This window comes from Balaenoptera acutorostrata, chromosome 6, assembly GCF_949987535.1.
Source record: "Balaenoptera acutorostrata chromosome 6, mBalAcu1.1, whole genome shotgun sequence".
In the NCBI taxonomy this organism is placed as follows: domain Eukaryota; kingdom Metazoa; phylum Chordata; class Mammalia; order Artiodactyla; family Balaenopteridae; genus Balaenoptera; species Balaenoptera acutorostrata.
In genome coordinates, this window is record NC_080069.1 from 60,124,205 (window position 1) to 60,137,994 (window position 13,790).

The following is a 13,790-nucleotide window of genomic DNA, read 5'->3' on the forward strand; positions in this document are numbered from 1 at the left end:
TCACCCAGAAGCAGTTGTGTTAAAGTCACTTTTGGAAAAAGGAGGAAAGACTTTCCACCCTGGCCCCGAGCCTTCCCATCATTTCCTCCTCTTACCATATCTTTTTGAGTTGAGAGACATGTTGTTTGGCCTTCCGTGGGAAATGGAATGACAACAAGGTTGCCCACTTTTAAATCTCTAAGACAAAGTATATTTTGTTTTCTTGATCTACTTGAGAAACTTGTCGAAAGCAGGAAGAACAGAGGTATAGCATCTCAGGATTAAAGGAATGGAGAGCAAACCATTTACAGACATTTTAATACTTCACTTATCAAGCCTAGACCATAGCTCAGCATGGGCACAGACCATTGGTAGCTTTAATTATTACCTGACGAAAGCTGGCATATGCGAAGCCCAGAGTTATGCAGGGAGTTCTGGTCTCACGGAAGCCTGAGTTCTAAAGACTGTTTAGTAGGATGAGATTTTCAAATGGCTAAATCATTAAGGTTATGGGCAAATTTTGACTAGAGGCTTGTGAGAGAAAGGAGGGACCCTCTCTTGGATTGTTTAGTCAAGAATGCAGCATAGAGGGAGTTACTGTTTAAAGGGTATAGGGTTTCAGTTTTGCAGGATGAAAACGTTCCGGGGGTTAGTTGCACAACAATGTACATATACTTAACACTACTAAACTGTACACTTAAAAATGGTTAAGATGGTAAATTTTTAATTATGTGTGTGCTACCACAATGAAAGAAAAAAGGAATGCAGGATAGTTAACCCAGACATTATAATATAGAGTTCAACCTAGTTTTCTTTGACCTCCTTTTTGTCTTAGGTACTAGGTACATTTCCCATGCTATTAAGACATGTGTATCATCTCCTCTTGGAAAAATCCTTCCTAGCTTAAGAAGGAAACCTCTGGACTGAGTTGAGGAAAGGTGAGACAGGGTTTTTGTGTGCATCTCACCTTCTTGCTGTACTTTCTTCTTGCTTCTTTCTGACTCACTAGGCATTACCCTAAGGAGCTTCTGCTTCGTTGTTTATGGTTGACCAGCACATTCACTAGTAAGAAAAACCAGGGGGAGTTAGCAATCTTTGCTAAAAGGAAGCCACTTCAAAATAAGTTTTATTAGAGATGATTGGGCAAGGCTAAATTATTACCATACCAATGGGCTATTAAAGATCAGCTTATTATAATTGTATTTATTAATAAATCAGGATAGGAAGAAAAGGCAATAAGCACAGGTAATTTAAAGGAATTTGATGTATCATGTTCTGGTTTTGTAGACTAAGTGCTTTTTAGGAACAACTGATTAAAAACTCCACCCTTGGGCTTCCCTGGTGGCGCAGAGGTTTAGAATCCGCCTGCCAGTGCAGGGGACACGGGTTCGAGCCCTGGTCCGGGAAGATCCCACATGCCGCGGAGCAACTAAGCCCGTGCGCCACAACTACTGAGCCTGTGCTCCAGAGCCCGTGAGCCTCAACTACTGAAACCTGCACGCCTAGAGCCTGTGCTCCGCAACAAGAGGAGCCACCGCAACGAAGAGTAGCCCCCGCTCGCTGCAACTAGAGAAAGCCTGTGCACAGCAACGAAGACCCAACTGAGCCAAAGATAAATAAATAAATAAATTCATTAAAAAAAAAACACTAAAACAAAAAACTCCACCCTTGCTGTTAGTTAACAGATCTACTAAAATAGACATGACGGGAAGCACTGTGGCACATAGAGGTGGCTCCCGATCAGAACTCTGCTATCCTGTTTGGTTCTGAATGATGAGCATGTGATTCAGGAGGAAAGACCAGGCACTTTTATTCTTTTAAAAAATAATAGTATTTCCCTATTCCTTTTTTTTTTTTAAATTAATTAATTTATTTATTTTTGGCTGTGTTGGGTCTTCGTTTCTGTGCGAGGGCTTTCTCTAGTTGCGGCAAGCGGGGGCCACTCTTCATCGCGGTGCGCGGGCCTCTCACTATCGCGGCCTCTCTTGTTGCGGAGCACAGGCTCCAGACGCGCAGGCTCAGTAGTTGTGGCTCACGGGCCCAGTTGCTCCGCGGCATGTGGGATCTTCCCAGACCAGGGCTCGAACCCGTGTCCCCCGCATTGGCAGGCAGATTCTCAACCACTGTGCCACCAGGGAAGCCCCCCTATTCCTTTAAATGCATTATTTAAGAGCATGTTGACCTTATATCTTCTTTGTTGCTCTTCCTAACAGCAATGTTAATACCTGTTGAGTAGATATTGTCATATCCTTATATCCCTTTTATAGATGAGGGAACAGAGTTGGAGAGATTAAGTGACTTGCCTAAAAGTCTACACAGCCTACCATAGATTGTGAATTTATTGGGTCCCTTCTCTCCCTTGGGTAGTTAATGAGGAGTTGTGCTGGGGGTCTCTGTAGTCTGGTTGTCCAGCCATGCGTGCTCCTGAACCTCTGGGCTCCACACAGCTGGATCAATAGGCCTGACGTGTATTGGCCTGGAGTTCTTGAGTACAGATGCGATCTTGGATTTGCTTGGGAAAGAACCCTGAATACTCCCACACACGTTGGTAGAGGTCTCTGAAGAGTAAACCCTGACCCTGCTACCATTCTGTGCCTATAAATCTTGTGTTTAGTTCTTTCTTTGAAAGAACTGTCTCTTTTTGGCCTAAGTCTAGAGCCAGTTGAGATATCGGTAAAGGGGTCAGATCAATAGAGATCAGTCTCTCAGCTTTATTATTCTTAAAGACTATATTGGAGGATGTAGATTAGATGCCTGGAGAAATGGGCTTTTGACACACCTCTGAATGAACTTTAGGCTCTATACGGCAAGCTTCCCTGGTGAGGATGGTGAGGGTGGTGGGGTAGAGCCTGCCCTTCTTAGCTCACCGCACTGCGGAGAGTATAGATTATAATGTACCCACTTTCCCTATAGAAAGAGGGCCAGGTCACGTATGCCCAATCAGGTAACTCCTCTCCTAGAAGAGGAATGCAGAGGTGCGAGTCCAGCAGTGTTATCCAGCCAAGGCCCACCTCAGGGAAATCTGAGGCGTGGGAGGAACTATTCCTCCCTCACAGCTGTTTCCTTTCTAACTTATCTGTGAATTTCCTAGGTAGCTCCATCAACATTCATGATGCTTACCTATTACTATTGAGCCTTTATTACATAGAAGTGGATTTAAAATAAGTTTGTATTAGAGATGCATTTGGACAATTTAAAAGTGTTAACTATTCGATTGGGTGTGCACTTATTTTAAATAATTGATTTATCAAGTAAAAGAGGCAAGGAACTTAGAAGTACAGCATTATTATATGTTGGTTTTTTAGACTTCTATTCATTTTAACACAAATCATAAAAATCCCCTCTCTGCCTTTAAGCAACAGTTCTCATGAAGCAGATAGGGTTAATAGTGGGTCATTAGATTATGTGCAAAGTGTGTAGAAACTTTGCCAGGTCATAAAGTATGAGTGTGTATGTGGTTCTTATCAGGCGAGGCTGGGCAGTTTGACACTCGTAGATAATTATACTAATGCCTCATTATATATAAGTGCTTATATTTTTATTTCCGTGAGCATACCTGATTTTTATAACTACCTTATAAAGTAGTAACAGCAGGCTTGACTATCCCCATCTTACAGATAAGGAAACAGAAACTTAGGGAAGTAAGGTGGGCTGTTCAAGGTTTCAGAGCTGGGAATTGGTGGAGATAAGACTTTTTTCTTTATAACACTACTTTTATGTTTTAAAATCTTTGTAGATCAAAATTTCATCATAAAAGTAACATGAACAGAGTTTAAATAATATAGAAAGAGGAGAAAAAAAGTCACCAGTTACCTCTCTACCCAACATAGCATCAGTATAAATTGTGAGTTCTCAGAGGACAGAGACAACATCTCCAGGTAAATAACTGAAAATGGCATTGCGAGTCTGAGCTCTGGTTATCTAGGACCACAGTTTTAGTGGAATTAGTACATAATAAGAAATTTTTGATGGAGGGTCTTGAAGCAAAGGGGCTCCTGGGCTCTAGAATGGAGTAGAAACTTTTTCTGGATGCACTTAGCAAAGAATCCAGAATTCCTGTCTGCCTGCTGCTGGCTTGATCCATAATGGCCCTCTTCTCCCTGCCCTCCTGCCCCCATCCTCAAATCTTCATAAATAATAAAATTCTGACATGTTGATTATCTTATAGGGAATACAACCTTTATGTTCCAAAGGGCTAAGTTTTCACTTCTGTTTGCCCTTATAACCAGTAAGGTTTTAATAAGAAAAACTTTGTAACAAACAATGCTTCATATGTTCTGAACATAATTTATTCCTCCTTTATCTTCCATATTGACATTTTATTCTTTCCCCCCTGTCATCATTGCTAACTTGGCTTGTGTTCCACAGTTGCTTCAGTGCATAAACAGGTTATTATTTTAGATATTTTTCCATTTTATTTACTTAATTTTATTTTATTTTTTAAATTAATTTATTTTTGGCTCTGTTGGGTCTTCATTGCTGCGCACGGGCTTTCTCTAGTTGCGGCGAGCGGGGGCTACTCTTCATTGTGGTGTGTGGGCTTCTCATTGCGGTGGCTTCTCTTACTGTGGAGCACGGGCTCTAGGCACACAGGCTTCAGTAGCTGTGGCACGCGGGGTCAGTAGTTGTGGCTCGCCGGCTCTAGAGTCCAGGCTCAGTAGTTGTGGCGCACGGGCTTAGTTGCTCCGCAGCATGTGGGATCTTCCCGGACCAGGGCTTGAACCCGTGTCCCCTGCATTGGCAGGCAGATTCTTAACAACTGCACCACCAGGGAAGCCCATCCTTTTTAAAGTAGAAGACTAAAAAACTCATTTTGCCTTTAGACGAACATATCTTCTAATTCAGAAACAGGAAGAAAGATATATATTTACTGAAGATATATATTAATAGAGGCACCTGTGTGGGGCTCCCACAGATGGAGACCATGAGTGTGTAGTCCCTCTGGGAAGGGCCGAGCACTCGCAGCTTCTGGAGAATTATATATTCGTGGTTGTTAATTTGCATAGGCCTTGACAGTTCACCAAGTACTCTCGTAGCAACCATGGCCTTGGTTTCACACATTGTGAAATGGGAGGGCATCTCAGAGATGAGGCAGTGGACTCAGGGAGGTGGAGTGACTTTCTGAAGGTCACAGGCTAGAGAATGGCAATGTTGACTTCTGATTGCCGGCCCAGGAATTTTCATTCTGTCACATCAGGCTTGAGGAGGAGGAGGCCGCGAAGATGAGCCTCTTGGAGATCCTTGGCTGCTTTTAAATAGTCGTACTCATCACGCTAGGCTGGTGGGACAGGTGTTATGAGGCTGGGCAGATGGGTTTATGTGGTAAGTGTGGCAGCCATTTTAGGTCCTTAATCTAAGGGGGCAGTGACTGAACATCTGTTTTAGGCAGAATAGTCTGAGGGTGGTGTCCAGAAAAATTAGTACTATCTGGGAGCTTGCTGAGCCCACCCCAGGCCTACTGAGTCAGAAACTCTGGTGGTGAGGCCTAGTGGTATTTTTTTAACAAGCCCTCTGGTAAGTTGAATGCACGCTGAAGTTTGAGGGCCGCCTAAGCACAGCTGGTAATGCGAAGGCCTTCTTGGAGACTGTTTCAGAATTCAGACTTGAAGTGGCGATAGTCTCAGTTAATGTGGCGGCAGCGGGAATGGAGAGAACAGCTGACCCCAAGACATGTGTGAGAAGCCCTAGCTGAGATTACACTTGCTCTCTTGGTCATTCTTTGTGGAACACATGGTAGCACCGGTATTCTGGAGGGGAGGGGTCTTAATTTCATGTGAACAGGTTAGTAAGATGCTTAGAAGGGTTGAGTTCACTGTGTTCGGAGGTGCCCAGTGCCCATTTCTGTTTCTCCCTCTGAGCTGGGCTTGCAAATGCATCTACCCAGGTGCCAGTGTGGCCAGCTGAGATGCAGAGGTGGCTGTTTCTGTGGCAAGGGGACCGGTATTTGTTCTCAGCCCATTTCTGGGTAACAAAAGATGAGCTTTACTCCGAGAGAACTGGTGGGAGTGGAAAGTAAGAGCACAGGTGAGAGGTAACACTGGAAAACCTAATGGCTGAAGGGAAGGGATGATGAGGAAGCGAGTGGGGATTGCTGAGCTAAAATCTTCCTTTTGTTCTTAGAATAAAGTCCATCTTCTCGGGTGGGAGGGAGCGAGATGCAAGAGGGAGGAGATATGGGGATATATGTGTATGTATAGCTGATTCACTTTGTTATAAAGCAGAAACTAACACACCATTGTAAAGCAATTATACTCCAATAAAGATGTTAAAAAAATAAATTAATTAAAAAAAATAGAATTGCTATTTAAAACAAAAACAACAAAACAAAACAAAGTCCATCTTCTCTGCCACCGTGGTTTCCCTTTTCTGCCTGCTTTCTGTCCTCATTTCCTCCCACTCTCTGCCTTGCTCACCACATTCCCAGCTTAGAACCTCCCTTCTCCCCTCAACCTAGATATTCTCGTGGCAGCCTCCATTCTGCAGCACTTGGATGTCACCCTTTTCAAGAACTTTCTATGAGCATCCTCATTAATGTTGGGCTTCACCCCACCCCCTTCCCCAACCAGTTTCTTTCCCAGACCACTTATCCCAGTCTGAGATGATCTTAGTTACTGGTCTCCTTGTTTTAAGTCTGCCCTCCCTCCCCAGCTCTTCCACAGCCGGGAACCCTATGGGTCTGCTCAGTGTGCATTCCCAACACCTAGAAGAGTGCCTGGTGTGTAGTTAGAGCTCCATAAATATTAGCTGAATGAATTCTCGGTAGAGATTTGATTGGGGGGGGGCAGGTATGGGGAGGAAGTAGGGGGAGAAATGTGTCTGTAGACACCAGGCAGCAAATGACACCTAACTTGGCAGGCAGTGGAGGTGAAACAGGATAAATCCAAGAGATGTTCAGGAACTAACACTGACAAAATTTGGAGCTGGACTGATATGGAAGGTATTAAGCAATTTACTTGTGAAAAATCTTCATGAGAGAGGTTTGTGAACTCCTAGCATTCGTATTTGACCTCTTCATTCACTAGAAACTTAAGGGCAAAGCAATTCTGTGTTAGTATTAGGGTTCTTCAGAGAAAGAAGACCAATAGGAGATATATCGAGAGAGAGAGAGAGAGAGAGAGAGAGAGAGAGAGAGAGAGAGAGAGAGAGATTGATTTGTCATGGGAATTGGCTCACGTGATTATCAAAGCCGAGAAGTCCCATGGTCTGCTGTCTGCAAGCTGCAGAACTAGGAAAGCCAGTGGTGCAGTTCAGTTGAAGCCCGACAGCCCGGTAACCAGAAACACAAGAGAGGAGAAGATAGATGTCCCAGCTCAAATAGAGAAGAGATCACACATTCCCCCTTCCTCTGCCTTTTTGTTCTATCCTGGCCCCCAGCGGATTGGCTGATGCCCACCTACATTGGGGAAGGCCATCTTCTTTACTCATTTCACCAATTCAAAGGCTAATCTCTTCCAGAAACACCCTCACAGACACAAAAATAATGTTGTACCAGCTATCTAGACATTGCTTAGCCCTTTCAAGTTGCCTTATAAAATTAACCATCACAAAATGAGCTCTCCAGCTAACCCCTTTTCCAAGAGCTTGTCTCCTTTCTGCACCACCCTGGAGGAGAGATGCTTTCAGATCCCAGGCATAAGGAATTCTGTTTCTACCCAGAGCAGCGCTCTATCCCCCCAACCCATCCGGCCACTCAACAATACTTACGGCGTTATAGTATGTTCTAGATACAACCAAAGGCCCTGGGGGCATAGCAGTGACTAAAACAACCTCCTTGCATTTATATCCTAGAGAAGGAAGATAGCCAAAGACAAACAGGTCCACAAATATAGGCACAAGATATTTTGGATGGTAATAAGTGGTATAGAGCAAACAAAACAATGAGAGAGGTTGGGCTGAGGTCAGCGATGCAGGTCTTGAGTTGATGCTTTTTGAGCTGATATTTGAATAACAAGAAGGAACCAGCCATGAGAAGACCTGGGGGCAGAGGGTGGGTGGTTCCCTGCAGCACCTTCAGAACCCACTTCTGGAAGATGAGTAACTGAAGTGGGATTTTTGTTTTCCTGCTTAAAAAATGAATATGGAGAGGATGGTGGCACAGAAATTCAACTTTCAGCACTTTGAAATGAATCATTGTACTGCTTATTTCCTTACTGACATATTTTCTTGTTAAAAGTTGTTACACAAAACATTTTAGAGATGGCTCTCATTTTAAAGGGCAGAATTTCTATCAATCATAAATAATTAAAATGAGTTTCAAAAAAGGGTAAAATCATGACTCATACAGAGTAAAAATGAACAGATGTTAAAAATTTTACATAACTCATTAATCAGGGAGAGAACTAGGCAGATATTAAAACAGATTTGAAGGAGATATCAAAACAGCACAAATTTATATGGAGTAAAGGAATGTTGAAATGAATGTACAAATTCAGGCAAAACTAGCTTCTTCCACAGTGGAGGAGGGAAGTCAATTGAAGGCCAGGACAGAATTTACATGTGTTAAATGACAAGTTCAACTGACTAAATTTGAAGATCTAATTGTCTTTATTAAACTCTTTGTGAATTGGGCAGCATCCCATCTAGCAATAGAAAAGAGCTCCTTCAGGCTGCAGGAAAGGAAAGGTTTTTCAAGGCAGAGAAGAAGCAGGGGAAAGAGGAAATTAATAGCAAAGAATGCATTGTTTTAGGCTAGGTTGCCCTCCTAAGGGGAGTGGAAGGGGTGTATCAATGGATTTCCAAGTGCTGTTCAGGAAATTCCAGGTTGGCAGGTTATAGGTCACATTCTTGGAGAAGGTTGGAACTGTAATTAGGTTAGCTTTAAATCCTGGTGGGGCTTAGCATAAATGACTCCATTTTGCGCCTGTTGTCTCTTTTCTTTTAACATCTTTGTTGGAGTATAATTGCTTTACAATGGTGTGTTACTTTCTGCTGTATAACAAAGTGAATCAGCTATATGTATACATATATCCCCATATCCCCTCCCTCTTGCGTCTCTCTCCCACCCTCCCTATCCCACCCTTCTAGGTGGACACAGAGCCCTGAGCTGATCTCCCTGTGCTATGCGGCTGCTTCCCACTAGCTATCTATTTTACATTTGGTAGTGTATATATGTCCATGCCACTCTCACTTTCTCCCAGCTTACCCTTACCCTTCCCCGTATCCTCAAGTCCATTCTCTAGTAGGTCTGTGTCTTTATTCCTGTCTTGCCCCTAGGTTCTTCATGACCTTTTTTTTTTTTTTTTTTTAGATTCCATATATATGTGTTAGCATATGGTATTTGTTTTTCTCTTTCTGATTTACTTCACTCTGTATGACAGACTCTAGGTCCATCCAACTCACTACAAATAACTCAATTTCGTTTCTTTTTATGGCTGGTAATATTCCATTGTATATATGTGCCACATCTTCTTTATCCATTCATCTGTTGATGGACACTTAGGTTGCTTCCATGTCCTGGCTATTGTAAACAGAGCTGCAACGAACATTGTGGTACATGACTCTTTGAATTATGGTTCTCTCAGGGTATATGCCCAGTAGTGGGATCGCTGGTAGTATGGTAGTTCTATTTTTAGTTTTTTAAGGAACCTCTATACTGTTCTCCATAGTGGCTGTATCAGTTTACATTCCCCCCAACAGTGCAAGAGGGTTCCCTTTTCTCCACACCCTCTCCAGCATTTATTGTTTGTAGATTTTTTTTGATGATTGGGCCTGTTGTCTCTTTTTTAACACGTGTCTATAGACAACAGTTATTTTGTATTGATATCAGTTATGTATAATTTACAGAGCTGTAAGATAGTTTCTGTGGAATCAAAAACAAATAACCTGGCAGGATCTTCTTTAGATTTTAGACAATGCAGTTTTCCACTGACATACATTCTTACCCCTACATAATCAAACTAAAATAAAATAACCTCTGCTCCCACTCATGAATAGATGTAGTTCCTACACTTGTGGTCTTTGGAGTGATGGGAGGACTATCATTTACTAAGTGCCTGCTATGAGCATTATTTGTCAATTTGTTCCATCTTCAAAGCAGCTCCATGAAGTAGTTGGTGGTGTTCCCATTTTACAGATGAGAAAGTCAAGTTCCCAGAGGTTGGAGACACAGCTAGTAAGTGACAGAGTTAGAATTCCAGCCTGTCCTTCTGTCTCCAAAGTGTACACACGTGCACACACACACACACACACTCCCTGTGACAACTTGCTATAAGTAAAAGCTGTAGAAATTCTTTGTATTTTTTTCTTGATCTTTAGGTCACTGTCAACCAAGGTGGATCTCAGGAGTGGCCTGGAAGAATGTACAATGGCACTGAACTTATTTCTAAGTAACAAATTTACAGATGCCTTAGAATTGCTTCGACCATGGTAATTAACTTTATTTCTTTTAGATAAAATATATTTTTTTGGATGCTTTTGATGATTCTGTCTCTGATGTCATTCTTGTCAGTTAATTTTTCTGTACTTCCTCCTGAATATTTATAAACTAATTTGGTTGAGACCCCTAAATGTTAATAGTTTTAATATCCAGTTAAGAAATCTGTCTTTTCAACTTTAATTAGTAGAGCATTTCTGATTCTTTCTCCTATCTTAATTTCTATACTTGTTCAAATAGTGTCATCTTATTAGTTTCATAGAGCTTCATTTGGCTTTCTTCAGTGAAATATTTTTATGGATATTCCTCTGAAACTTAAATATCATTGAGAAAAGTTTCTTTTGAAATGGGCATGGGTGGACGTCCCTGGTGGTGCAGTGGTTAAGAATCCACCTGCCAATGCAGGGGACACGGGTTTGATCCCTTGCCTGGGAAGATCCCACATGCCGCGGAGCAAATAAACCTGTGAGCCACAACTACTGAGCCTGCGCTCTAGGGCCTGGGAGCCACAACTACTGAGTCTGTGTGCCTAGAGCCTGTGCTCTGCAACAAGAGAAGCCACTACAATGAGAGGCATGCACACCGCAACAAAGAGTAGCCCCTGCTTACCACAACTAGAGATAAGCCCGTGCACAGCAACGAAGACCCAATGCAGCCAAGAATAAATAAATTAAAAAAAAAAAAAAAAAAAGAAATGGGTGTGGGAAGAACTAAAATATGGTAATCTCAGGTGCTAAAAAGAAATTTAAGATAATAAAAATCTTACTGGGACTCCCTATTTATGTGATAAATCACTTAGGCAGTTTCATTTCAATTAATAGTACCTGTTAATTCTGATGATGTGGCAGCAAAACCTCTGCTTAGCCTTCTTACTAGGCCTCACTTTGACCCCAGTGTCCACCTGTACAGTGTGACTAGAGCTCGGCAGGAATAATCTTACCTTGTGCCTCCAAACACAGTGTCTTACCTGGATGAAGCTTAGACCTCAGATAATAATTTCAAGACAGTTACGTGGGCACAGAGTGTGACTCTCATTCCTTTGAGGAGTCCGTAGGGTGAGCAGGGTGATGTGACTCTGGTCATTGACTTTGAATCTTAGAAATTAATGTGCCTACTGAGGCTTTGATAATTCTAAGACTTAGAAGAGCTGCGACCAATTAGCATTTCAGAGGTTAAGAACAGATGATAAAATAGATGGTGAAGTCCCTGGCCTACGGAAATTGCCCAGGGCTGTCTCCACCCAGTGCTTGTCTCGCATCCTCTACCTCAGGGGTTCCCAACTCCCGGGCCACAGATGGGTACCGGTCCGTGACGTGTTAGGAACTGGGCCACACAGCAGGAGGTGAGTGGCGGGCGAGTGAGTGAAGCTTCATCTGTATTTACAGCCGCTCCCCATTGCTCGCATTACTGCCTGAGCTCCGCTTCCTGTCAGGTCAGTGGGGGCATTAGATTCTCATAGGAGCGCGAACCCTACTGTGAACTGTGCATGCGAGGGGTCTAGGTTGCACGCTCCTTATGAGAATCTAATGCCTGACAATCTGAGGTGGAGCTGAGGCGGTGATGCTAGTGCTGGGGAGCGGCTGCAAATACAGATTGTCATTAGCAGAGAGGTTTGACTGCACAGAGACCATAATAAATCAATGCGCTTGAATCATCCAGAAACCCCCCCCACCCCAACCCCTCTTGTTCGTGGAAAAATTGTCTTCCATGAAACTGGTCCCTGGTGCCAAAAAGGTTGGGGACCGCTGCTCTGCCTTGCCTGTACCTGCCTTTTTCCTTCTGTCCTTCTTAGTCCTTCAGACCTCTCTCTCTGTCTGTCTCTTCATCTTCTGTCTCTATATCCCTCTGTCTTCCTCTCTTCCTCCCTCTCTTTCTCTCTCTGCCTCTTGTTCTCTCCTTGTCTCTCCTGTCTCAATCTGCCTGCCTGTCTCCTTTGTTTTTTATTCAAAAAGTCTCCGTCTTTTCTCCTCCACTGACGCCCAGCTGGTCATAATATGGAATGAAAATAAATGACAGTCTTACACTTAGTCAAGTTTTATATTCTCTGATCTTTATGCATGTTTCACTGTTAAACATATCGTTTTCCCCACTTGAATACTTTTTTTTCCCCTTGGAGAAGCTTTTGGTTTAAAATGTGGGGTTTATACAACATTGTAAATCAACTACACTTCAATAAAAAAAAATTTTTTTTTAAATGTGAGGTTTGAAACCACAATTGCTGATTCACTTTGGGCTCCTCTTATTCCTTTTTTTTTTCTTTATTTCTTTTTTCTTTTTTTAAATAGCCAGTGCCCTCACTGTTTGGGACTAACTGCAAATTACCAAAGGATGTTTAGACTCTTTCGGGGGGGGGGGGAAGTATACTGTGGCTTGTATTTGTTTTGCAGAGCAGCAAAAAAAAAAAAAAAAAAAGTATTGTACAAAAAGTATTTGAATTAAAAACAAAACCATGCATTAATATTGTAGATCTTATAAATAACTAATTAACATAGCTTGAGAAGTTCTCAGGAAAGAGATGGTGAGGTTTTCATAGCCTGAGAGTCTGGAATGTGCCATCCATTCAGACTGAATGTCCTTAAGAATCGAACGGATAACTTGATAATTTGAATTATCCAGAACTTTAATCAGAATTCCCAGATAATGGGATTAGATTTGGTAAGAGATCTACCATGAATTTTTGTCTGGGCCCTTTGTGGCTCACCTAACTTATTGCAAAAATCTTGCTTCCTCGTGGCCTCTGGCTGGGAGAAGGGAGGGAATGATTTTAAACAAGACTTACCTTTCAAAAAACATATCAGAATTTCTCTGTCACAAACTATATTTCCAGTGGCCTTTATTTTAGCACTTATTTCAGAGCAAAAGACGGTACACTGCTTCTTGTACAACTGGGAAAAATTGGGTTTGCTTTGAAACATTTTCTAGGAAATGAGTCAGCAGGCTGCCCCCTTGTGCCCAAACAGGGAACAGTATATGCCGCACTCTGCTTCAACCTGGAAAGTTTCGTGCTGCCTGCGTGGGCTTGAATTGGAAAGTCCTCAGAGTTTGAGTTCTTTAGGGCATGTCTTTCATAGGCCATATTATTTCAGTGATCATGGTGAAGGAGTAAAAGTCGTTACTGTGAAAGTCACGTCGTGGATTTACTAGAATTTCTTGTGATTAATTTCAGATGAGACCTGAATGCTTTTCAGTTGAATTGAAATGTAGTAATTTCCGTGTTCTCCCCAGGGCTAAGGAGAGCATGTACCATGCCTTGGGCTACAGTACCATTGTGGTGCTTCAGGCCGTCATGACCTTCGAGCAACAGGACATCCAAAATGGCATTTCTGCCATGAAGGACGCCTTACAAACCTGCCAAAAGTATGAGCTGAGTAATTAAATACTTGAGACACGCCTACAAACCTTTCTGTGTGACAAAATGGATGCGCTTAGCCTAACTGAG

The 13,790-nt window shown here is 42.5% G+C and overlaps 1 protein-coding gene across 4 annotated transcripts in view; it reads left to right on the forward strand.

Moving 5' to 3' along the window:
• The window catches only part of TTC39B (tetratricopeptide repeat domain 39B), a 140,288-nt gene that overhangs the window by 70,723 nt on the left and 55,775 nt on the right, over positions 1-13,790 (forward strand). For 3 of the 4 annotated variants that reach the window (XM_028165145.2, XM_057549271.1, XM_057549270.1), the window contains 2 exons: positions 10,234-10,344; positions 13,577-13,708. In XM_028165145.2, coding sequence (XP_028020946.1) covers positions 10,234-10,344; positions 13,577-13,708 — 243 coding nt within the window. The remainder of the gene's footprint in view (positions 1-10,233; positions 10,345-13,576; positions 13,709-13,790) is intronic. The other variant, XM_057549272.1, reaches the window with a different exon arrangement.